At 38.2% G+C, this 26597-nt stretch overlaps 1 protein-coding gene across 10 annotated transcripts in view; it reads right to left on the minus strand.

The window, feature by feature from the left end:
• Nucleotides 1-26597, minus strand: part of APC (APC regulator of WNT signaling pathway) — a 150173-nt gene that overhangs the window by 34393 nt on the left and 89183 nt on the right. For all 10 annotated transcript variants that reach the window (XM_033178919.1, XM_033178920.1, XM_033178923.1 and 7 more), the window contains 2 exons: nt 25277-25360; nt 15846-15950 (listed from right to left, as the gene is read on the minus strand). In XM_033178919.1, coding sequence (XP_033034810.1) covers nt 15846-15950; nt 25277-25360 — 189 coding nt within the window. The remainder of the gene's footprint in view (nt 1-15845; nt 15951-25276; nt 25361-26597) is intronic.

Below are 26597 nucleotides of genomic sequence, written 5' to 3' on the forward strand. Positions count from 1 at the left end.
GAAGAAATTCTAGGGTAGTAATTTTTCATAGATCAAAATAAATAAAACCACATTCAGATAAGTTCACTGATGAAAAGCAATGAAGAAGTGTTCAAATTCTGAATTGCTCCAAATTGCCAGAAAACTAAGTATGAATTTGCTATAGTCCAAGTTCTCTAAGATCTCACAGTTTAGAAAGGGCTGTTTGAAACTTTTACTGGAGAAAGACATGAAAAAAATAAATGACCGCAGTGCAATATAATATAAACACCACAGTAGAAGAATGAACAAAATACTGAGGGAAAACAGGAAGAAAGAAATTACTGCTTAGGGACTATTAGAGGCTGTAATAGTTAAGATAGGCATTTTGCGACAGGAGACTGATGGAAGAGACTGTGCAAAGGTACAAATATGGAGAGTGTGGAGTGTTTCAATGTAATGTGAATAGAACACAAGGTGTATGGTCAGAGATAAAGATTGGGTTAAATCAATAAGTATCTTGTGTCATTTCAAAGACGTTGCTGTCAAGCTGTGGAGTCACTGGACTTCAGGCAGGAGAATGGTACAATCAAGAATTATGTCTTAAAAACAGCATGGAGAGATCACAGGTAGGAAATGAGGGAGAGGATATTTTCAGTAGTTGAGTGGTTCTGAGGGCACAAACTAAGGCAGTGATAATAGAGAAGTGGAGATGCTATTGAAGGATATTCAAGGGGTCAAATTAATTGGCTTGAATAACTTGACTGGATGTGAGTAAAGAGAGGCTGGGAGTCAAGGATAACTTGGAGGTGCCAAGCTTGGATAAATGGATAAGTAATGATGCTATTAATGGATATCAGAAACTCAGAAATAAATGATGGCTTTCATTTGGGAACTGAGCTCACTTTTGAATCTGACATCCAGTAAGAATGCCCAATGGGCATCTGAAAACATAGGATGCAACTCTGGACAGGAGCTGGAGTTGCAGATAAATATCTGGGACCCCATAGCTAAATCCATTCATTAATAATTAAGGAAATGACTCTAAGAATAGTGTCAGCAATATTTGCAAGCACTCTTTTGCAGTTCTCAACCTTGCAAAACAAAAAGCTAAAATGTAAGTTATTTGAGGACAGAAACTTTATTCTGTTCACTGCTGCATTCTTAGTACCAAGGGTGATCTTAGGATTAGTAGGTATCCACAAAATATTTGTTGAATTATAAATAAATGAGAAGCTATTAGTCAAATCCATAAGAATGTCAAGATGCAGGACATCATTCGAATTGTCTTTCAGATATACATGCTCTGGCTAATTGGAGAAGGGAAAGAGAAAACCACAATGGGAGTAAAAGGTTCTGAGGACCGTAAGATGGCACCTCCTACTCTAGAGGGTACAAGGGGTAGAATTTTGGAACCAACACACCTTATAATTTCCTTTTGTGCATAAACTTCACTTTTGGTGATTTTTTCTTCTTTCTCTCTCTCTTTTTTTTTTTTTTTTTTTTTTTTTTAGAGATGAGGTTTCACTATGTTGCCCAGGCTGGCCTTGAACTCTTGGGCTCAAGTGATCCACTCACCTCAGCCTCCAGAGTAGCTGGGACTACAGGAATGAGCCTATGAGCCTAGCTATGGTGACGTATTAGAAACTTTTCTTCTCTGTTAGCTAGCAACCTAAACTGTTTGCCAGTTAATTTCCACTTTGGTAGACAACATAGGAAACTGCTAACAATGCATTCCTAAGTGATTTGTCAGGATTTTAACCAAGTAATAATTAAGTGCTCATACAGAGATTTCTGAATTCTTCATAAATTCCTTGTTCAAATTTGTTATAAATTTGTTATAAAGTCCTTAAATAGGTGATACTCCAAAGTTATTTTTTATGAGAGCTGCTTAGAACTTCTGTATAAGTCATGTTATAAGCCAAGGTGAGGTTTTCCTGGCTAGTGCACAAAACTATTTTAGATCATCATTCACAATAATTAGCTATTTTAGATCAGCATTTTTAAGAGAAAACTACATTTGTCAAAACTCATTCAACTGTACACTTAAAATGGATACATTTTATCACATACGAATCTTTCTTCAATAAAAGTGATCTTTAAAAAATCCTAACTTGAGAGGTTTTAAAAAATATGTCCCCGTATAAAAGTAAGAAAATCCATTCTTCATTTCATTCATACTCACATAGGGAAGTCTGGGGTTGGACTGAGAATACTAGCTCACAGTCCAGAGTGGCTCCCCTTTCCAGTCTCTACTTCCTTTGTGGGTCTGGACTCTTTATGCTGATTAGTCCTTCAGGGACACCTCTAGGACAAAACTAATTACTAATCCTCCTTAGGGAAGGGAAAAGGGGCATCAAGGAAAGACTCATCTTACATCTCTTTCCACTGCCACCAGCTATTGACTGCTTCTGGAATGGTCTTTAAATCCACATGCAACCAAGCAACAAATATTGTCCGAGCCCCTGCTACTTTCCAGGTAGTATGCTAGTCACCAGGGATATAACTAAGACATTCTCACCCACATTACACACAGAATCTAGATGAGAAGCTGAACATGAAAATACGTGTGGGTAAGTGCTTTGACAGAAACTGTATGAACACACGGGAAGACACACAATTCAGTCTTGCTTCCTGAAAAAGTGGCATCTGAATTTGGACTTGAACCATGAGGAGTAATTTAGTTAATAATAAGAATGAGGGAGATTAGCCACAGGGCAGCCCAGGCAGAGGCAGAGGCATAAGCAAGGGTCAGAAAGAACATGGTATATTTGTGTTTGTGTGTGTGTGGAGAAGAAGGGGAGGGAGAACTACAAATAAATCTGAACATAAGGAGCTCACTCTGGTTGTAATTAATAGAGGTAGATCTGAGGGACCGAGACTCAGGCTAAGGAGGATAGTTGGGGCTTTTTAAGTAAATTCAGACAAGGAACCTTTTTCTTGGTCTATAGAAGGGAAATGAGTCTTTGCCCTGAAGCAAACACACATTCTTTGAAGATGTCTAAATATCTTTACTGTTTGTAGGTAGCCTCCGAGACAGATCTTTGCCTCCTGGTATTCATGCCCTTTTGTAATTCCTTCCCCTTTAGTCTTGGCTAGATTTACTGACTTGCTTCTAGTGAATAAAATGCTACAGAGGTGATGAGAAGCACTCTCAAGGTAAGGTTACAAAGATGTGGCTTCCATCTTGGGCACCTCTCTTGTTCCCTCTGAGGGAAGCCAGTTACTATGCTGTGAACTGCCCTGTGGTGAGGCCCATGTAACAAGGAACTGGTGTTTCTCTGGCTGACACCCAATGAGGATCTGAGGCCTTCAATAGCCATAAGAGAGCTTAGAAGCAGATCCTCCCCTGGTTATGCCCTGAGATGAATGCAGCCCCAGCCAATACCCTGAAGTCTTGTGGGAAACCCTGAACCAGAGACAGGCAGCTCAGCTGCACCAGGATTTGTGATCCATAGAAGCAAAAATAAGTGTCTACTAATGCTGTTAAGTTTTGGGGGCAATTTGTTATGCAGCAATAGCTAACTAATGTACTACTTGAAACAAAAGAAAACAGGAGGTTTAACTATGAAACGAGGGAAAACTTGTTTCCACAATAAAACATGTTTCTGACATTCATTTCAGTGTAGACACCAAATATTTCCTAAGCTTCAGTCTTAGTTATCTTCCTATGTAGCTCCTGGATTTTGAGACACTCCTCATTCCCCAACTGTCTCAGGAGAAATTTAGATGTATTTATTATTAGGAGATACCAAGGGGTACACATACCCGTACTCTCTATGAGCCTAGAACTTGGTCCATGAGAATCTTTCTTGGGTGTTTTATTAAGGCTAGACCTGACCAACTTCTTTCAGAGTGACTTTCAGAGGGACTAGAGTCTCCCTATCCACAAGAAATGGTTAATAACTTCCTAAGAATTGTTTCCCACCCAACTCATAACTAAACTCTGAAGAAACTTGAGTGTGATGGACTTTCTCACAACCTCAAGACCTGCTAAGTCAGTCATGATTGCACATCCCTTGAATCAGCCTTGCTCACTGTCCAAAGATAGAAGCACTTGCTGTATCATTCCTGACTCTCAGTGTCAAACTGTGTGAGACCCTATTTCCCACTGTCCTTTTTCCTATCCAACCTTCCTGTAGAATCCACATTAAATGCTTTATAAATATGCATATATCCTCAACTTTTTACTTCATGCTCCTTTTATTTCCTGGTCTTCAACTTTCTCTAAGATGTTGCTTTTTTTTTTTTTTTTGAGATGCAGTCTTGCTCTGTTGCCCAGGCTGGAGTGCAGTGGCGTGATCTCAGCTCACTACCAGCTCTGGCTCCCAGGTTCAAGTGACTCTCCTGCCTCAGCCTCCAGAGTAGCTGGGATTATAGGCATGTGCCACCACTCCTGGGTAATTTTTGTATTTTTAGTAGAGACAGGGTTTCACCATGTTGACCAGGCTGGTCTCAAACTCCTGACTACAAGTAAGACATTGCTTCTTTGAAATGACTAGTAAATCCAACGTATTTCTATATATTTCAGGTTGGATTTCTTGTGGTTATCACGTTCATAATTCTCTTCCTAGTTTTTAACAGCTTTGCCCTGCAGTTATTCTATCCCACTTGTCTGGAAACATTGCAACCACAGATGAATCCAACTGTCTGTTTTCTCTACACCCTGACATGAAGTGCCGGGCGGCATTCAAGAAATGTGAGCGTGTGGGAAACTTACGTAACTCAGTGGGATGCTGCCGACACATATTTATGGTCACCAGTACACCTAGACCCTCCATGCCACAACTGCCATCTTCTTGTTTCCCTTGTCAGCTCTCCTTTCTTTGGCTATTTCTGATATCCCTCATTTTGTATTATACAAAACTGTGGCTCTTCTTCTCTTACTGCATATAACTTCTATTTTATAGAAAAATAGAAGCCAACAGACAAAATTTCCTCAACTTCTTGCTAACCAGAACCTTAAAATTACCTGCTTATATATCCATCTCCACCTTCTGCTGTGACATCAGAGATCCCCCCCTTCTATCTAAGGTCCATCCCTTTAGATGTGCTCTGGATCCTTTCTCTCCCCATTTCTCTTTGATCTTAGTGATCTTCAACTCTTCTCTACTGGCTCCTTTCCATCAGCATTCAAACATCCTCATCTTTTCTATCTTAAAAAACTGAAATAAATTTTCTCTCAAACTTATAGTCTGTATCAGTTAATGATCTTTTCTCTCTTGGGCAGTTCACATCTAGACATCTTTACAGTTAGCTAAAATTGCTTTCTTCTACTTTTTGTTTTGAGATGGAGTCTTGCTCTGTCGCCAGGCTGAAGTGCAGTGGCAGGATCTCCGCTCACTGCAACCTCTGCCTCCCGGGTTTAAGCGATTCTCCTGCCTCAGCCTCCTGAGTAGCTGGGATTACAGGCACACGCCGCCAAGTCCAGCTAATTTTTGTATTTTTAGTAGAGACGGGTTTTACCATGTTGGTCAGGATGGTCTTGATCTCCTGACCTCATGATCCACCCATCTCGGCCTCCCAAAGTGCTGGGTTACAGGCGTGAGCCATCACGCCTGGCTGCTCTCTTCTACTTTTTAATCTTCCATTTAACTTCAACTCACTCCAATATAATACAGTAGGAAAGAAGGCCCAAGGAAATTGCATTTGACAAGATCAGCAATGAACAATTTTGTGTGTGTGTGTGTGTGTGTGTGAAACCCAAGGTGATTTTTTAGTCCTCATGGCAATTGTGGAAATTGTTAACTATTCCCTCTTTTTTGGAACAATATTATTCTACTGCTTTGGAACTTTAGCCTAGGTATTCATCTTCTTACTGTATACTCACTGGGGATGTAAAAATCTTTAATACCTTTAATTACCAATTCTTTACCTTTCCTCTCAGTTCCAAATCTAATAGCCTACCTCACATTTCTACTTTATGTGTTTATTTTTTTGAGCCAGGGTCTCACTCTGTTGCCTAGGCTGGAGTGCAGTGGCATGATCTCAGCTCACTGCAGTCTTGACTTTCCAGGGTCAGATAATCCACCTCAGCCTCCCAAGTAGCTGGGATGGCAGGCACATGCCACCATGCCTGAGTAATTTTTTTTTTTTTTTTTGTATTTTTTGTAGAGACAGGGTCTCCCTATGTTGCCGAGACTGGTCTCAAACTCTTGGGTTCAAGTGATTCACCTGCCTTTGCTTCCGAAAGTGCTGGGATTACAGGTGTGAGCTACTGCACCCAGCTGCATTTCTGCTTTGATGTCTCAGACCTAACATCTTTAAAGTTAAACTTAACATTTTTTCAAAACTAGACTCTTATTTTCTCTCACAAACCTCCTCCTTATCTAGCGTTATTACTAAAATGCATCACTACCCTTCTAGCTGCCTAACAGAAACCTAGGCGTAATTCTTGACTTCTCCTTCCCCGTAAACACTCATATCCAATCCCTAAGCTTGACTGATTCTACTTCTTGAATATTCTCAGATACTGAAATCTACCAATTTATAGGACATACAGATTATAAAGAAACATGTTGAAGTATATCATGGGGAGTTATCAGCAAAACCGAGAGTATGAGACACTATAAAAAAACCTTTGGAAGCCAGGCATGATGGCTCACACCTGTAATCCCAGCAACTCAGGAGGCTGAGGCAGAAGGGCTGCTTGAGATCAGTTTGAGTTCAAGACCAGCCTGGGGAACAGAAGGAGGCCTAGGGCATGGTGGTGAGCACCTATAGTGCCAGCTACTCGAGAGGATTGCTTGAGCCCAGGTGTTCAAGGGTGCAGTGAGCTGTCATTGTGCCACCGCACTCTAGCCTGGGTGACAGAGTGAGATCCTGGCTAAAAAAACAAAAACAAAAATAAAACCCCAGGAAACCATAAAGAAAAAAGAAAAACAACTTTAGTTCTTCAATAACTAAGTGGCCATAAAACAAAAAGAAGGAATGTACAGATTAGAATGACATCAGAGATATACTAATTCCTGTTCACGGACCTTATCTGGACCCTGAGGCAAATAAACTGTGAAAAAGACATGAAACAACTGCAAGTGTGAATACTGACTGGATAGACGATGCTATTAAAACAATTACTGTCAGAGTCTTTGGAGATGTAATAATGGCACTGCAGTTATTTATTTTTTATTTTTTAATTTTTTTGAGACAGAGTCTCACTTTCTTGCTCAGGCCAGAGTGCAGTGGCGCTATCTCGGTTCACTGCAACCTCTGCCTCCTGGATTCAAGTGACTCTCCTGCCTCAGCTTCCCGAGTACCTGGGACTACCGGTGCGCACCACCACTCCCGGCTAATTTTTGTATTTTCAGTGGAGACAGGGTTTCACCATGTTGGCCAGGCTGGTCTCGAACTCCTGACCTCAAGTTATCCGCTCGCCCTGGCCGCCAGAAATGCTGAGATTAGAGGTGTGAGCCACCGCACCCGGCCAGTTATGTATTTCTAATAAGTACTTTTATTTTGTAAATACACAGTGAAATAGGGAAGAAGTGATGATGATGCCTGGAATCTTGTTAAAAAGTAAATTGGGAGGTTAAGGTGAATGGGTTACATGTGGATATGAATCACTATATTATTGTCTTTGTATATGTTTAAAATTTTCCATAAGAAAAAGTTTTAAAAACCAGTGGCAGTAGAGTGGGTTTTTCTATCATTGTATCTTTTTCCCACTTTTAATTGAACTTTATTATTATATACTGGCTATTACCAGAGACCTGGTTCTAAATTTCAAATAGAAAAGCTGGGGTTGCTTGAAAAAAAGAAAAAATAGTGAAAGAAAAATTCCATATCTATAAAAACTTCCATATCTATAAACCATATATAGATAGGAAAAGATATCTCAGAAGTATTATTAAATGACAAAAGTTGTAGTATAGTATAAAAAATAATGTTTATATAAAAAATTATATAAGGTTGATTCAAAAGTAACAATGTAACTTATAAAAAGAATAAAAAGTACTGGAAAAACTAATTTCTTAAATTCCCCAAATAACAAATTACAAAAACCCAGAACTCTCTAACATAAAATTACCATAGTAAACTGTAAAATTATAATTGTCATAGAAACACTCTGACGTACAGAAGATATTTGGTTAAAACTTTCCAAGGGCTGGGCATGGTGGTGCATGCCTGCAGTCCCAGCACTTTGGTTTTACCTTTTTTTTTTTTTCTTGAGACAGAGTCTTGTTCTGTTACCCAGGCTGGAGTGCAGTGGCACAATCTCAACTCACTGCAACCTTCGCCTCCCGGGTTCAAGCGATTTTCCTGCCTCAGCCTCCCAAGTAGCTGGGATTACAGGTGCATGCCACCAAGCCCGGCTAATTTTTGTATTTTTAGTAGAAACGAGGTTTTGCCATGTTGGCCAGGCTGGTCTTGAACTCCTGACCTCAAGTGATCCACCCATCTCAGCCTCCCAAAGTGCTGGGATTACATGTGTGAGCATCGTGCCCAGCCAATCCCAGCACTTTGGGAGGCCAATGTTGGAGGATTACTTGAGCTTGGGAATTGAAAACCAGCCTAGACAACAAAGTGAGATCCTGTGTCTATAAAAAATTAAAAAATCAGCCAGGCACAGTGGTATGCACTTGTGGTCCCAGCTATCCAAGAGGCTGAGGTGGAAGAATCACTTCAGCCTGGGAGACAGAGATTACAATGAGCCGAGATTGCACCACTGTACTCCCGTCAGAGTACAGTGACAGAGTGAGACCCTGTCTCAAAAAATAAACAAATAAATAAATAAAGTTGAGAACCAACTAATAAATAAATTATACACATAGTTATATGCTAGGCAAACAGGGATCTGGCCTGTATAATTTACTCCTAAGCTTTTCCTTCCATTTAACTTCCATGAGAGAGTAAAAACAGATCAAGAAACCCTTTATTTAGCAGGGATATTAGTCAGCCTTCCACACACCAAACATTTATTGTTATCTACTATTTATCAGGGATTGTGAGGGTATGAAAATAACAAAACTAGATAGAACGCATGCCATTCTGGAGCTTACAGTCTAGTGGGGGAAACAAAAATACAAATCAAGTCATCACACAAATTAATGTAAAACTGCAAATGTAGTAGTCTTCAAAGGAGAGGAACATGCTGTGACAGCCTATGATAGTGAGATTTGATCTATTCGAGCCTCTCTGAGAAACTGGTGCTTAAGCTCCAACACACATGAACTGGTGCTAACTGAGCAAAATGGGATGAACCAAGCACTACATGGAACAGTTATAGATGTGCACAGGCTGCGGTAGGGTGGTAGGAGAAGGCCCAGTAAATATGAGGTACTGAGAGAAGGCCAGTATGGAGATGTGAGAGCAAGATGCGACATAAAGTTGACAAGATAGATAGGGGCCAGGTTGCCTGAGTCACAATAAATGGTTATCATTTTTCTAACAATCAAGGGAAGCCAATGAAGGATTTTTCAAAAAGAATGATTGTGGGCAGGAAACCAGGTGAGAGAAGGGGTAGAATACATTCCCACATGGTAGTGAAGAGAATTACTCTAGGACAAAACTTTGGCAGAGCATACTACTGTGATCCTGAGAAAGTCAAAGAGACTGATTTTCATTTTCAGTTAGTGTTGGTGGCTTTTGTCTTTTGAGCAAATAATAAAACAAAACAAACTAATCAACCCCAAGAGGCGGTCATATGTATAGATCCTATTTAGATGAAAGGACTATTGGAATAACAAATCACGGTCCCACAGATACAGGTCGCACATTTACATCAGGATCTCGGAATAGCTGCAATATTGTTTTAAAGCAGTGACTGAAGACATGATTGTATATTTAGAAAACCCCATCGTCTCAGCCCAAAATCTCCTTAAGCTGATAAGCAACTTCACCAAAGTCTCAGGATACAAAATCAATGTGCAAAAGTCACTAGCATTCGTATACACCAATAACAGACAAACAGAGAGCCAAATCATGAGTGAACTCCCATTCACAATTGCTTCAAAGAGAATAAAATACCTAGGAATCCAACTTACAAGGGATGTGAAGGACCTCTTCAAGGAGAACTACAAACCACTGCTCAATGAAATAAAAGAGGACACAAACAAATAGAAGAATATTCCATGCTCACGGATAGGAAGAATCAGTATTGTGAAAATGGCCATACTGCCCAAGGTAATTTATAGATGCAATGCCATCTCCATTAAGCTACCAATGACTTTCTTCACAGAATTGGAAAAAACTTCAAGTTCATATGGAACCAAAAAAGAGCCCGCATTGCCAAGACAGTCCTAAGCCAAAAGAACAAAGCTGGAGGCATCACGCTACCTGACTTCAAACTATATTACAAGGCTACAGTAACCAAAACAGCATGGTACTGGTACCAAAACAGAGATATAGACCAATGGAACAGAACAGAGTCCTCAGAAATAATACTACACATCTACAACCATCTGATCTTTGACAAACCTGACAAAAACAAGAAATGGGGAAAGGATTCCCTATTTAATAAATGGTGCTAGGAAATCTGGCTACTCATAAGTAGAAAGCAGAAACTGGATCCCTTCCTTACACCTTACACAAAAATTAATTCAAGATGGATTAGAGACTTAAATGTTAGACCTAAAACCATAAAAACCCTAGAAGAAAACCCAGGCAATACCATTCAGGACATAGGCATGGGCAAGGACTTCATGTCTAAAACACCAAAAGCAACGGCAACAAAAGCCAAAACTGACAAATGGGATCTAATTAAACTAAAGGGCTTCTGCACAGCAAAAGAAACTACCATCAGAGTGAACAGGCTACCTACAGAATGGGAGAAAACGTATGCAATCTACTCATCTGACAAAGGACTAATATACAGAACCTACAAAGAACTCAAACAAATTTACAAGAAAAAAGCAAACAACCCCATCAAAAAGTGGGCAAAGGATATGAACAACACTTCTCAAAAGAAGACATTTATGCAGCCAACAGACACATGAAAAAATGCTCATCATCACTGGCCATCAGAGAAATGCAAATCAAAACCACAATGAGATACCATCTCACACCAGTTAGAATGGCAATCATTAAAAAGTCAGGAAACAACAGGTACTGGAGAAGATGTAGAGAAACAGGAACACTTTTACACTGTTGGTGGGTCTGTAAACTAGTTCAACCATTGTGTAAGACAGTGTGGCGATTCCTCAAGGATCTAGAACTAGAAATACTATTTGACCTAGCCATCCCGTTACTGGGTATATACCCAAAGGATTATAAATCATGCTGCTATAAAGACATATGCACACGTATGTCTATTGCGGCACTATTCACAATAGCAAAGACTTGGAACCAACCCAAATGGCCATCAATGATAGACTGGATTAAGAAAATGTGGCACATATACACCATGGAATACTATGCAGTCATAAAAAGGATGAGTTCGTGTCCTTTGTAGGGACATGGATGCAGCTGGAAACCATCATTCTCAGCAAACTATCGCAAGAACAGAAAACCAAACACCACATATTCTCACTCACAGGTGGGAACTGAACAATGAGAACACTTGGACATAGGAAGGGGAACATCACACACTGGGGCCTGTTATGAGGTCGGGGGAGAGGGGAGGGATAACATTAGGAGATACACCTAATGTAAATGATGAGTTAATGGGTGCAGCACACCAACATGGCACATGTATACATATGTAACAAATCTGCACGTTGTGCACATGTACCCTAGAACTTAAATTATAATAAAAAAGAAAAAGAAAAAGAAAAAAACAAAAACAAAACAGTGACTGAAAGTAACCAGATAGTATTAGCAGCATTAGTATCATACAAACACCAATTTGGTGGGCAAGTCTACGATTGCTCCTGCTAAACAAACATGCTTATGTTTACCTCTGAATCCATAGCACTATCAGAGTTCATCACTTAAAGGAGGAAAGAATACTGGGCCCTGATTTACTATTTTCAGTAGATCTTCTCCTCTGCCATCCCTATACTGACATAAAAGACATGATGTATGTCATGGTAGGACTCTGAAGTAAGACAACCTAAACTACCACACAATGGAAATCAAGACAGTGCTTTCTTTTATTTTTCCAAAATGAAAATAGTTTTTAAGTTGTTATAAATTATAATAATATATGTTCATTATAAAAAATAAAAAATACACAAAAGAATAAGAAAGTAAAACCCACAAAAATCCCAGCACTCAGAGGTAACTATTGAGAACATTTTAAAGAACATTCTCCCGCACATTTCTCTATGCATATACACACATCATACATATGTATAATGAGATCATACACACTTGTTTTTAAATTTTTTTATATTTTTTATACAAAAAATAAAAATAAAAAAATATTTTTTGCCCTGTTACCCATGCTGGAATGCAGTGGCGTGATCATAGCCCACTGCAGCCTTGACCTCCCAGGCTCAAGTGATCCTCCCACACAGCCTCCCAAGTAGCTGGGACACATGGCTAATTTTTATTTATTTTTTTGTAGAGACGAAGTCTCCCTATGTTGCCCAGGCTGAACTAGAACTTCTACCCTCAAGCAAATCCTTCCCGCTTGGCCTCCCTAAGTGTTGAGATTATAGGGGTGAGCCACCACGCCCAGCACACTTGCTTTTTTTAAACGAAAAAAATCGTAATTGGCCGGGCGCAGAGGCTCATGCCTGCAATGCCAGCGATCTGGGAGGCCGACGCAGGCGGATCACGAGGTCGAGAGATTGAGACTATCCTGGTCAAGACGGTGAAACCCTGTATCTACTAAAAATACAAAAATTAGCTGGGTATGGTGGTGGGCACCTGTAGTCCCAGCTACTTGGGAGGCTGAGGCAGGAGAATTGCTTGAACCTAGGAGGTGGAGGTTGCAGTGTGCTGAGATTGCACCATTGCATTCTAGCCTGGCGATGGAGCAAGACTCTGTCTCAGAAAAAAAGTTATAATTACCTAAGTCTCAGAAAAAAAGTTATAATTACCTAAGTCAATAATATTTATTAATATTCAACATAAATGCTCTCTGCCAGGTATATATTAGTTGTTTGGCATACAATGGGGAGCAGGTGTGGCTTAAAGGACTTTAAAAAGGAAGGAAGACAATTAAACCAATGATAAATTGTGCTAAGCACTCTGAGAGCAGGAATACAGAGTATCAAAGAGTAATTTATTTACTCCAGGTAGGTGGAGACAAGGAACATGTCCAGGAAGAAGTGACATTTAAATTGTGGGGAAGGATGAGTAAAACATATAATATGAACTGAAGCAGAAGACAGTTCTAGGCAAAAGGAATGTCCTGTGGAAGGCCTGGACATACTCAAGGAACTGAAGAAGTTGAAGTTGGGGGAGTGGTGAGAAATGGGGGCAAATATTATGAGATACTCTTGGAAGAGCAAGTAACATGAAGAACCTGGATTCTAATATATGGGAAGTGAGTAGCCACTGAAAGGTTTAAACAAATAAGCGATATAATCAGATTTGTGTTTTAGAAGAATAACTGACTATAATATGGAGGATATACTAGAAAAGGCAATGCTGAAGGCTAAAAATTAGATCTTTAAATAGAGATGTAATTTATCATTTTTAGTATTTGCATGGATGTACCACATAGGTTCCATGAGGCCAAGGACTGTCTGTACTCTTCAATTATCAATTCTAGAGTCCAATACAGTATTTGGCATATAATATATATTTGTTAATTTAACGATAATTATTAACAATTGTTAACAACAGCATCTGTTACCTTTTACTAAGCACTGACTATATGCCAGGGACTGTGTTAAATGTATCTTGCATTTCACTCTCCCAACTGTTCTATGAGGTAGAGGTTTTATCATCATTTTATTTTACTAAAGAGGAAACATTAAAGCTCAGAGACTTTTTGTTACTAAAGCTAGTTAGTGAGGGAGTGTGATTTCCTACATTTAGTGACTCCAGAGCCACTTAACTAACCTACAGCTGACTAACTAATAATTTAACCAATTTATGATCAATGTCCATTTAGGTTATTTCTAACTTTTTGCTATTGTTAATATTATGATGTATCTCTTCAAACATGTCTGATTACTCTTGACTATCTCATTAGCATAAAATCTTAGATGTTGCAATGATGAGCTGAACAGGCACATTATATATAATGTTAGATGCATTTGACAAAATTGCTCTCCTGAAAGGCTTTCATGTCATACAATTAAAAGCCATATAAGAGAATGCCTGTTTGCTCACCATTACTAATACTGAGTGTTACTGATCTTTGCCAAAATGTTTTAATTTGTATTTATATATCATGATTAGTAAAGCTGATCATCTTTCCATGTTTACAAGTCATTTTAATTTCTTCTATTTCCTGTTCATGTCCTTTGCTCATTTTAATTTTATTTTTAAAATTACTATTTTTTTACTTCTACGATGGCTTGAGACCATTTTAAGATATTATTTAAATAAACAGTTGGTATATAAATACTGTTTTTTGCATCTTGAATGTTAACTTTTTACATGTCATAAATGTTTGCAAATAATGTGATCTTGTTCATTTGTTTTGGAGTCTCGCTATGATTTCCTGGCATACTAAATCTCGTGCTGTAATGTGAAATCTATTAATCCTTTCTCTATGGGTCTCCCACCTACATCATGATTATAAAAATGCTACCCACATTTTCTTCTAATATTTTTATATTTTTAATGGCTTTCATTTTGACATTAAATCTAATCTACTTAGAATTTATTTTGATGTAGTAAGTGTAATATGGATCCAATTTATCATAGCCAGCTTACTGGATAGGTAAGGTTTCCAAAGTACGTAATAATTGGAAGATGACCCAAAGCACTAAGAGTAGGTCTATTCCTACGGAAATATTTTTTTCTGTCATATAAGATTGAATTTTTCTTCCTCCTACATATGTGTAGTAACATATAATGTTCCAACTAATTCCCTAGGCAAAAGACAGATAAACAACTCAAATGTGCTGTTTAAATGTAATTGCCTTTGTCCTAATTTACCACTTGTTTTCCAGTATAATGCTAACTAGTAACACTGAATGAAGTATGTTTGTTTTAACTCAGTAAAACAAATTTAAATACTTAAGAATAAGACATTTTAAGCTTTACATTTTAATGAACTAATAGAAGCATATTCTTAAAAACAATACTACCAAAAGTAACCTAGAGAGACTAAGAAAATTTTCTGTATCAACAGTAGAAAAATTACCTTTAAGAGCAATTTAGTGAAATTCTGTTTTTAAAAAGTCATTCATTTACACTATAAACGTATTCACTGAAGAAAATTTGGAGGACACAGAACACCCTAAAGAAAAATTCTATCATATTGGGCTGTGTTTCAATAAAAATCTAATAGACAACTGATAGTAGCATAACAAGATAATAGTTCTATGTGTTAAAAAAAAAAAAGCTTATTTTCATAATTTTGCTGAAAATGATGTGGTAATAGTTAAGCACAATTAGGCCATGTCTCTTTACTTTTTTGTGTGCATTACAATTTTTCAGTAAGACTTGGATTTCTAGATTTAAATAATCTTTAAATACAACAGGAAATAACAAAGCCTTTATAACTTAAAAAAACCCATAAAAATGTCTTTACATTGAATGTCTTAGTGAAAGAGCAAATCTATTCAAGGCAAGCAAAAATAACTAGGTCAAATCATACATATAATGAAAATGCAGCTTAGCGTTATTAAAAAAAACTACTCACAATCATTTTAGACTAAAACATAAACTACAGCCACAGAAATAGATCTAGAAGATCTTTACAGCATTTTTGTTGATATAATAAAGAGAAATGACAGCACGCTGGTACTGAATGCTTCTGGAAATATGCATTCAGGACTAAGAAAATAGGTAAGATTTATAGATCATTCTGAGAACCATCTTGCTTCATACTTTTCTGATATTTAAATAACTTCAAAAATACGATAAAATTATTTATTTACCTGACCATTACCAGAAGTTGCCATGTTGATTTCTGCCACTCCTTGACCTTCATTCTGCCGCTCAGCATCATGTGAGCCGGTTTCATGCTTGTTCTGAGACGACCTCTGTTAACATGGAGTTAGCATCATTACAAGCAAAAATGGTGTAGGCTTTCTTAGCCCACAGCTTTTTTTCTTTTTTGTTTTAAAGCTCTGAATACATCAATTATACAGACTGATAAAGGCATGGAACTGCGTGTTACACTTCATAACCTCCAGTATGATTGGCGGTCGACTATCTCGGTAAGAGGAAAGTGAAGTGTGTCCCTTGAGCATTAGAGCTGCACAAGACAAAGGATTTCCTGAGACTCACAGGAATGCCATCCTCTACCAGCTGCACTCATATTACTATCAGGAACATAACTCAAGTAGAACAAATAATTATCTTTTCTGTAAGGTTACACGATTCTGACAATTAATGGAGCTGCAAATACAACAGTTAAACTATTACCTAAGCTTACAAATATCTTCTACTTAGGTATATTTATACACAGAATATATACATATATATATGTATATCTTCTAATAAAAGTTAGGTGAAATAAAATGATAGGCTCTTAGATTCTGACAGGAATAAAACCCAAAGCCTTTTCTAATGCAACCACCATCTGTTAACGGAAATTAAAATGACAGATTATATCCAGTAAAAGCAGTCATTTCAAGATAGATTATCTCCAGTACAAAGCAGTCACTGTATTAAAATACCAGCACAAAATTAAAGAAATAAAAGAATTTCTCACGGTCTTTTTTAGAAGCACCTATATGCTTGTTCTAGGAAAACAATATCTAAAATAAAAATTATACATTAAAAATCTGACCTAACAGTGGATAATTAAATTACAATGATTTCTAATGGAATTTCTTTAACATCAAGCTTTCCTAGAACATTTTAAAATTGTGACTTAAAAAATTGATTTATATGTAACATTTCCATCAATAAACTAGTATTAGTTATATGCTGGCAAAAGTGAGGTAGCACTCAGTAATCCAGAAATATAAGAATAATTAGTACCATCTGAAAATCATGCTATAGAATTAAATGAAATCCACAAAAATAGATATACATATATAAAGTCAACCTAGTAACAAAATGAATCTAAGACCACAAAGATCTGACACTAACATAAGTGAAGATGTCAATATATTTGAAGAAAATTACTGACCATCTACTATGTTAGTTACTTGCATTAGATGCTGGGGAATACAGTGCTAGCAAAACTAGACTTTGTTCTATGCTATCTTGGACCTTACAGTTTAGTCAGGGACACTGTCAAATAATGACAGAAATAATAAAGGTAAAATTGACAAATGCTATGAAAGAAGGGTACAAGGTGCTGTAAGTATATATAACAGAGAGAAATGAAATAGTCTGGAGGTTTGGAAGAGCTCTCTTGGGAAGTGCTGTTTGAGTAAAGACTTGAAGAATAAATAGGAGTTAACTAGGTAAAGGGGAGGAGTAGAGGATGAGTGTTCTGGGTAAAACAGATGATATGCAGAGAACCCAGGGTAGGAGGGAGCGTGGCTTATTGTCAAAGAATCATGGTGTGGATAAAGCACCAAAAATAAGGGGGAAAGTAGAACAAAAAGAATATGGCAAAAAAAAAAAAAAAATCTGATTTTAATGCCCTTTTCTGTGATTCTTAGATGGTATTCTTGCCTTTTCTACTTGTAAGTTATAGTGAGGCCACTGCATGATTGCCCCCATATAATTAATACTAATATATTCATGGAAAAAGTTGCATGTAAATTTATTTTTCAAGTCAAATTTTAAATGGTCTAAGTAGGGAGGAAACATAGGAAAGACCAGTTAGGAGGCTACTGTATTAACGTAAGTTGTGAGACAGTGGCACTATGCACTAGGAAAGCAGTGACAGAGATGAAAGAAGTGGAGACATAGAAGTAAATCTGTTGGGAGGCCGAGACGGGCGGATCACAAGGTCAGGAGATCGAGACCATCCTGGCTAATACGGTGAAACCCCGTCTCTACTAAAGAATACAAAAAACTAGCCGGGCGACGAGGCGGGCGCCTGTAGTCCCAGCTACTTGGGAGGCAGAGGCAGGAGAATGGCGTGAACCCAGGAGGCGGAGCTTGCAGTGAGCTGAGATCCGGCCACTGCACTCCAGCCTGGGCGACAGAGCCAGACTCCGTCTCAAAAAAAAAAAAAATAAATAAATAAATAAAAAATAAAAAATAAAAAGAAGTAAATCTGATTGGGTTCACTGACAGATAGGATATGGGGAGTGGAGGAAGAGGTCTGGTGTCGAGTATTACTCCTATGTTCCTTAGCTCACACAATTCAATAATGATGGTGCTACTCACAGAGATAGGTAATACCGAGGAAGGATGAGGGTTTGTTGTTGGAAGGTGGGGTAGTAAAGAGTGCTTAGGAGGAGCAGATTATTAATTATGTTTTGAATATGTTGAGTAATATCCAAGTGCCTTTTTTTTTTTGAGACGGAGTTTTGCCCTGTCACCCAGGCTGGAGTACAATGGCGCCATCTCAGCTCAATGCAACCTCCGCTTCCCTGGTTCAAACGATTCTCCTGCTTCAGCCTCCCAAGTAGCTGTGATTACAGTTGCTCGACACCATGCCCAGCTAATTTTTGTATTTTTAGTAGAGATGGAGTTTCACTGTTTTGGCTAGGCTGGTATCGAACTCCTGACCTCCTGATCCATCCCCATCGGCCTCCCAAAGTGCTGGGATTACAGGCATGAGCCACCGCACCCGGTCTTAAAGTGCCTCTGATGTGACTCAGTGAGGATGTAGAGCTGACACAGAGATTTAGCATAGAGCTCAGGGCTAGAAAAATATATTTGATAGCCATCAGCATATAGATGGTCAGTGAAACCCTAAGCATAAATGACACTGCTTAGGAAGAGAAGATAGAGAGAAAAGAAAAATAGGCCTTAGGAAATACCCTTAATTAATGTCCAGATAAAGGAACAAGAGTCTATAAAGGCCAGAGAGGCTGGGCACAGTGGCTCACGCCTGTAATCCTAGCACTTAGGCAGGCTTAGGCAGGAAGATCTTGAGCCTAGGAGTTTGAGGTTACAGTGAGCTATGACAGCGCCACTGCATTCCAGCCTGGGCGAGACTGAGACCCTGTCTCAAACAAACAAACAAACAAACAACAACAAAAAAACCAGACAAGTGGAAAAAACCAGAAATGTGACTGATGATGGTGATGGATGACGCATATGGTAACATTAAGAAAAAAACTAATATTTACTATGTACTAACCACTTAGCACTTACTGATTTAATGTTCAAACTAACCCTATGAAGTATTATTATTCCCATTTTATTTATTAATTTTTTGAGATGGAGTCTTGCTCTGTTGCCCAGGCTGGAGTGCAGTGGCACAATCTCAGCTCACTGCAACCTCCACCTCTCGGGTTCAAGCAATTCTTGTGCCTCAGCCTCCCAAGTAGCTGGGATTATAGGTGCCCACCACCATGCCTGGCTACTTTTTGTATTTTTAGTAGAGACAGGGTTTCACCATGTTGGCCAGGTTGGTCTTGAACTCCTGACCTCAAGTGATCTGTCCACCTCAGTTTCCCAAACTGCTGGGATTATAGGCATGAGTCACCATGCCCAGCCACTACCCCATTTTACAGATAAAGAGATGGAGGTGCAGAGAACGTTAAGTAACTTGCTTTCAGTCACATATCTAGTAAATGGCAGAGTCAGAGCTGAAATTCCAACTCAGGTAATTCCAAGCCAGACTACCATTTAACATTTACTATCTTCATTTTCTTTCCTCCTTCCTCTTTCCTAATCACTTCTCTTTAGTCTTTCACTGATCCTAGGTTACAGGCCTGCCTGCACTCTTTGAAACACTGAAGACAAAAGAAGTGTGGTTGCTCACTATTATGAAAGATTAATTCTAACTAGTTTCCTCATTTCCAAAGTTGCTTTACAACTTCTTCAAGGTTTTCTACTCTAGGTAATAGAACTTGAAAAAATTTTTGGTGAGGGATTTAAATATCACAAATCCATCCATTTTAAGTGTTCGATTAACTGACTTTTAGATTTATCGAGCACAGCTGTAATCCAGTTTTAGAACATTTTCATCATTCCAATAAAATTCCTGCTGTCCATTTACAGTTAATCCTCATTTCCACTTATAGTCAGACAACCACTAATGTACTTTTTCTCTTTAGAAACTTTGCCTTTTCTGGACATTTGATACAAATGGACTTATGTCTCTGGCTTATTTTACTTAGCATGTTCTGGAGGTTCATCCATGTTATAAATTCTGCATCAGTAACTTACTTTTAATTGCTGAATAATATTCCACTGAAGAGATATAACACATGTGGTTTATTCATTCACTGGTTGATACATATTTGCACTGTTTCTACTTTGAAGCTGTTATGAAAAAATGCTGCTAGTGAACAAACATACAAGTCAAAGTCTTTGTGTACACATATATTTTCATTTCTCTTGGCTAGATACCTAGGAGTAAGACTGCTGAATCACATAACTCTTATGTTTAATATTTTGAGGAATCACTCAACTGTTTTAAAATGGTGGCTGTACTATTTAAATTCCCAACAGCAATGAGGGACCCTGCTTCTCCACATCTTCGTCAATGCTTATCATTGCCTTTATGATTAAAGTCATCATAATGGGTGTGAAGCAGTATCTCACTTGAGCTTTGATTTGCATTTCCTTAATGATTGAGTATATTTTCATGTACTTATTTGCCATTCTTACATATACCTTCTCTGGTGAAAAGCCCACTGAAAAGCTGAGTTGTATTTATCTTTATTAATGAGTTGTAAGAATACTGTGACTTCAGTAAGTATTCTTCATTTGCTATTATCTTTTAAGCCACACTGCATTGTCCTCACAGCTCCCATTCCTCCCAATGTATTTGCTTGTCAATAAATAAACTATGTCTAGAAGAACACACAGGAAAGTCATAGCACTGGTTGCCTCACATACCTTTCTGAGTTTTGAATCATGTGTAATAATTACTAGATTTAAATCATGTCCAGTATGTAGACCTTAAACCAGAGTTATAATGCAGGTAGTCCAAAGAAAATGCTATAAGAAATATGCTTCATGATAGAGAAATTATTTGGCAGAAGCTTTTCCCTTTCTCATATCTACTGCGAACAAACAGCAAAATTGTAAAAAGTGGTTTTATCCTTTCTTAAATGTGAAATGGCACCTTCCTTTGGCTTACATTTATAAACTATCAGAATAATGCAACTGATATAACTATTATCATAACAAAAGGAAGCAATAAGAGATTGGATCACAGTAGCAGACAGTCTGCCCTAAATCCAATAATATGAATAAAAAGTTTTGTACAGATACAAGAAGCACAAACAAGTTTCCAACCTGAAAGAAACTTGTAACAGTAATGGAAAATGAGGATTACTATTAATAAATGGTAGTACACTGAAATTCAAGGTGAACGGCATTAAATAAAATAGAGGGCTATTGTATATTATAATACAAATAAAATATTCAATCAACTAGAAAAAAATGTGACTACTGATTTAGAATATCAAAACCTGTCAGATGCAGCAAAACAGTAATAATCAGAACACAAGAAAGATGGGGGGAAAAGAACTAACTGTAACTAAAGCTATTCAATTAAAAACAAAACACTGCCTGTTTAAAAATAATTTAAAAAACAGACCATAAAGAATTTGCTTAAGGACAAAAGACAAGTAAAAACTACAGGAGAAAGCCAAAAGGGTCATAATAAGTAGAATGCTACATACATCAATACCAACAGAACTGAAAAGGAGCAAAAAAATACTGTTGCAAAAATGAACACATTCTTTAAATTGCAAATATTTGACTTATACTGGCTTAAGACATCATGTTAAACTGCTTTTAGGATTATGACTATCACATTTTACTTAAACTGTCTACTTAGCAAATACATGTTTCTACATATTTCAGATTCAGATGTACTAAATCCAAAGTTCCTCAGATATTAAAAAAGCCAGACATGGATGAAAACGTTTTTTGAAAGAACTCTTTCTTTGTAATCTCTTTCAGCTGAGTTTTTGGGCAAGGAGACCCCCTGATCTCCAAATAACCTGCTTTAATGGCTAGTTCTGCATTTTTCAGTTGAACGCTTTATTTCAGTTCCACTTTATTGTTACACAAATTTTTCACTATTTACATTACTTTGACTATTAAATTCTAATCATAGCTGGCAGGTGGTATACTATGATCACCTTCCATTACAACTTCTTGTTGTCCATGGAGTTAAAGGTTATCTTTACTGTTTTGTTCATTAGGTTTTCTGGGTACATATGACGTATCCTCAGTTTCTCTCCTACTGTGTAAATTTCCTTTCCCTTCAATACATTCAGAAACAGCAAGTATTCTGCTGATTTCATCTTCTTGGAATTAATCTCTCCTGGAATCCTCTCAGTAGTTCCAATATGGACTGGTTGCTTTCTCAGGATGTCCCTTCATTTTTACTCTGCAGTTTCGCTCATCTCTTTCTCTTGTATTATATCACCTGGGTCTTGAGTCCCAAAAATTCATTTTTCTTGCTTTACATTTCAATTTCACTGGAGTATATCCTTTAATAGGTTCCAGAAAAGGGTGCATGAGAAAAACGTATTTTTGAGACTTTGCCTATCTAAAAGTGTCCTTATTCCACTCTCAGATTTAACACTTTGACTAAAGGCTAGAATGGTATTATAAAAAATATATCTGGTCTTTGTTCACTTGTACCTGGCAGAGAGCTTCAAATACCCTTGGAATTTCTCGAGCGATAGGGGTGTGTGTTATGCTAATAAGGCAACTCAGGGTAGGCCACCAGATAGCAAGAGGATGGGTGGCTGTCACCATGTGATAAGAGAGTTAGAACTTTGGGCCAGACTGACCTCCAGGAAGAGGAGGAGGCTGGAAATTGAGTTTAATTCTCCTGTGGCCAATTATGTAATCATGCCTACAGAATAAAATTCCAATAAAAATTATGGATACCAAAACTCAGTGTAGCTTTCTGGTTGGTGAATACACCGAAGCACTGGAAAAGGCGGGGCACAGTGGCTTATGCCTGTAATCCTAACACTTTGGGAGGCTGAGGTGGGCAGATCACAAGGTCAGGAGTTCGAGACCAGCCAGGCCAATATGGTGAAACCCCATCTCTACTAAAAATACAAAATATTAGCCAGGTGTGGTGGCGGATGCCTATAATCCCAGCTACTAGGGAGGCTGAGGCAGGAGAAATGCTTGAACCCAGGAGGCGGAGATTGCAGTGAGCCAAGATCACGCCATTGCACCCCAGCCTGGGCTACAGAGCGAGACACTGTCTCAAACAAAAACAAAACAATGAAGTGCTGGAAGAGTGACATGCCTAGATTCCACTAGGAGAAAGCATGGGATCTCTGCACCCCCACCCTCATCCCTACCCGCTTCCCGAGGCCTTGCCCCATGTGTCTCTTCATTTGGCCATTCTTGATCTGTGTCCTTATCATAAAACAGTTAACCCTAAGTATAGAGCTTCCAGTGAGTTTTGAGCCATTCTAATGAAGTACTGAATGTGAAGGGGTTGTGGGAAGCCTGGAATTTGTAACCTACTGGGCAGAAGTGTGGAGATACCCAACATTTGTGGCTGGCATCTGAGGTGGGAGCAGTCTTGTGAAGGAGTCAGCTCTTAACCTGTTGGGGCTGTGCTAACTCTGGGTAGTTAGTCTCAGAATGGAATGGTACCACAGCTCACTCACACAGGGGTGGAATTTATAGACAGCTTGGCAACAGTCCTGGTGGCGTGGGGACACCCAAAACTTGTGGCTGGTGCTTGAAGTGGACAGTCTTGTGATCGACTTTGTCTTTTACTTGTGGAGTTGACTCTAACTCTGGGTAGTTAGGATCAAAACTGAACCTAACTTAAGAGACTTAGTTCCATGTCTCTTTAAAAAAAAAAAAAAAAAAACAAGGTTTTAAGAAATTGCTACCCTACTTCCCCGTTTCCAGTGTTATTATTTACAAATGTAAAGGCATTTGTATTCCTGTTCCTTTATGTAAAATTTGTTTTCTCTTCCTTCCCTAGAAGGTTTTTAGAATATTCTCTTTATCCCCAGTGATCTGAAATTTCCTCATGATGTGCCTTAGCATAGGATTATTATCATACATGATGTTAGATACTGGAGAGACCAATTTTTTGGAAAGCTAAGCACCTTGTTAAAATTTCTGTGAAATCTTGATTTATTTCTCTAATTTCCTGTCTCCAGTTTCTTCATTTTCTTTTTGGAACTCCTTTTATTTGGATATTGAACCTTCTTAGAAGGATCTATACTGTCTGGTAGTTAGTGTCCACTCATATTTAAGAGCGGGCTATCTATGAAAAAGTTAAATGAAGCTCTATACCTGAAGAATGGATTTTGTCAACTATAGTTACCCTGTAGGGTGATCTAGGTGGGTTGTTTTGTTGGTGAATTTTTCCATGTATGTCTCTTTAAGTTTCTTTTCTTGGGTTAGTCACATTTCTTCTCATTTTTTTCCTCCCTTTTTAATGTTCTCTCAGCAGAACCAGGGTGAGTCACATTTCTTATAGAAGTTCCTTCCAGAAACTTGCCTGGAGATTGTAAGCCTGGATGCTAGCGGGGGTTTCAGCATTCAGTAGGTAAATTTTCATGTAACTCAGTTTTTTGTATGATACCCTCACCTTCAATTAAACAAGGCTGACCCCTAACCAAAGACCCTTTGTTTACCCTCTCCATCTCTCCAGGGGAAAAAGCTCTCATCTTTTGCTGGGATTGGAAAGGGGCAGTCACCTAGCTACGCAGGATTGTAGGGAAGTTCTGGAACTCCATCTGCTTCTTAACAGAGTTTCATGTATCTTCCTGCTTTTAACCCTTTTTTATTCTTACATCCAGAAGTGTCTAGTTGCTTCATGACTTTTCATTTCTATTGCTGCCTTTTGGGTCAACCCTCTCTGATATGCTAGAATGTTGTCACTTGTTTACCTGCTTTCCAGAGCCGCAGATTTTACTGTGGTCACCTTCCCTGGTCTTAATGCCTCTTACATTGTATACTTTTACCATCATTTTAATGGGGTTTGTGGAGTAAGCACAGGTAAATGTGTATTATCAAGTCTTACTATGGATTACCCACAAAAAAGTTTACTTCCTGGATAATAGCCAAATTAACTATCTGATTACATGTAAATTGAAAGCTAAGGTAAGGTATCTATATTTACAGTTCTATAAATTTTAACTGCCTAAAAGATAAAATCAAAATAGTCAAAATTTTTGATAATTTAACTTCACGAAAAAAAGTTATGGTATTTAAATTCTCTCAAAGAACATCTATATTCCAGTGGTGCCACATTAAATTATACACATTTTCTTTTCTTAGACTAACTACCTATTTTTATACCCACAAACAAGAAAGGTAATTTACTAACCTCTGCTTCTGTTGCTTGGGACTGTAAAAGCTGTCGTATACGAAGTATGTCCTTTTCGATTTGCTGAATTCTGGCTATTCTTCGCTAAAATAAAACAAGAAACCTAATTAGTTATGTTTTTATTAATAATATTAATATAAATAATCATACTATGGCTACCACTTAACAGCTCAGGGTTATGCCAAACCATTCTTATTTAAAAAGCTAGACATATAAATATATTCACCCTTTAATAACAAATTGGGTTCAGTTCAATTTTTCTTTTCTTTTTCCTTTTTTTCTAGAGACAGAATCTCACTCTGTTGCCCAGGCTGGAGTGCAGTGGCACGATCTCAGTTCACTGCAACCTCCGCTTTCTGGGTTCAGCGATTCTTCTGCCTCAGCCTCCCGAGCAGCTGGGACTACAGGTACGCGCCACCACGCCCAGCTAATTTTTGTATTTTTAGTAGAGATGGGGTTTCACCATATTGGCCAGGCTGGTCTCGAACTCCTGACCTTGTGATCCGCCTGCCTCGGCTTCCCAAAGTACTTACAGGCGTGAGCCACTGTGCCTGGCCCTGGGGTCAGTTCAATTTTTAAAAATACATCTGACTTTATTCAACAGATCTCTAGATCTGCTTAGTAAAACTGTGGAAATATAAGCCATATATCAAATCGTATGTTGCATGAATTATGAAAATTGACACAATACACATTGTGAAAATTTATTCTCAAAAATATTTCAACAGAGAAAATTATACCTGCATTTAATCTTTTATATTAATCCAGACATTAATACAATATAATAAATTTATATAAACATAGTATACCAGTAAAGGGAAACAACATCTGATTTGTTTTAATAAACATCAGGGTCCCCAACCTTTTTGGAACCAGGAACTGATTTCGTGGAAGAAATTTTTCTACTGACTGGGGCGGGGGAGGTCTCAGGACAAAACTGCTCCACCTCAGGTTCTCAGGCATTACAAAGATTCTCATAAGGAGCCCGCAACCTAGATTCCTCACACATGCAGTTCACAAGCGGGTTCATGCTCCTAATGCAGCCACTGATGGTGACAGGAGGCAGGGCTCAGGTGGTAACGCTTGCTCGTGGCCTGGGGGTTGGGGACCCCTGGTTTAAACAGTAGGCCCAACTCTTCCCAAAGTTACTTCTGTCATAAGTTAGTAGTATTTTTCAGCCTTTCCAAGTACCTAACTGTGGTTAAACATTATTTTTATCTTCAACACTAGGATCAAAAAGAGGACAGAGCTTTTGCTTTTCCACTATATGGAAACCATCAAGTGGCCACAAAGCAGTAACTACAGGCTGAACCACATGGAA

The sequence above is a fragment of the Trachypithecus francoisi genome, unplaced genomic scaffold (genome assembly GCF_009764315.1).
Source record: "Trachypithecus francoisi isolate TF-2019V2 unplaced genomic scaffold, Tfra_2.0 Lachesis_group2, whole genome shotgun sequence".
NCBI classification, from domain to species: Eukaryota; Metazoa; Chordata; class Mammalia; order Primates; family Cercopithecidae; genus Trachypithecus; species Trachypithecus francoisi.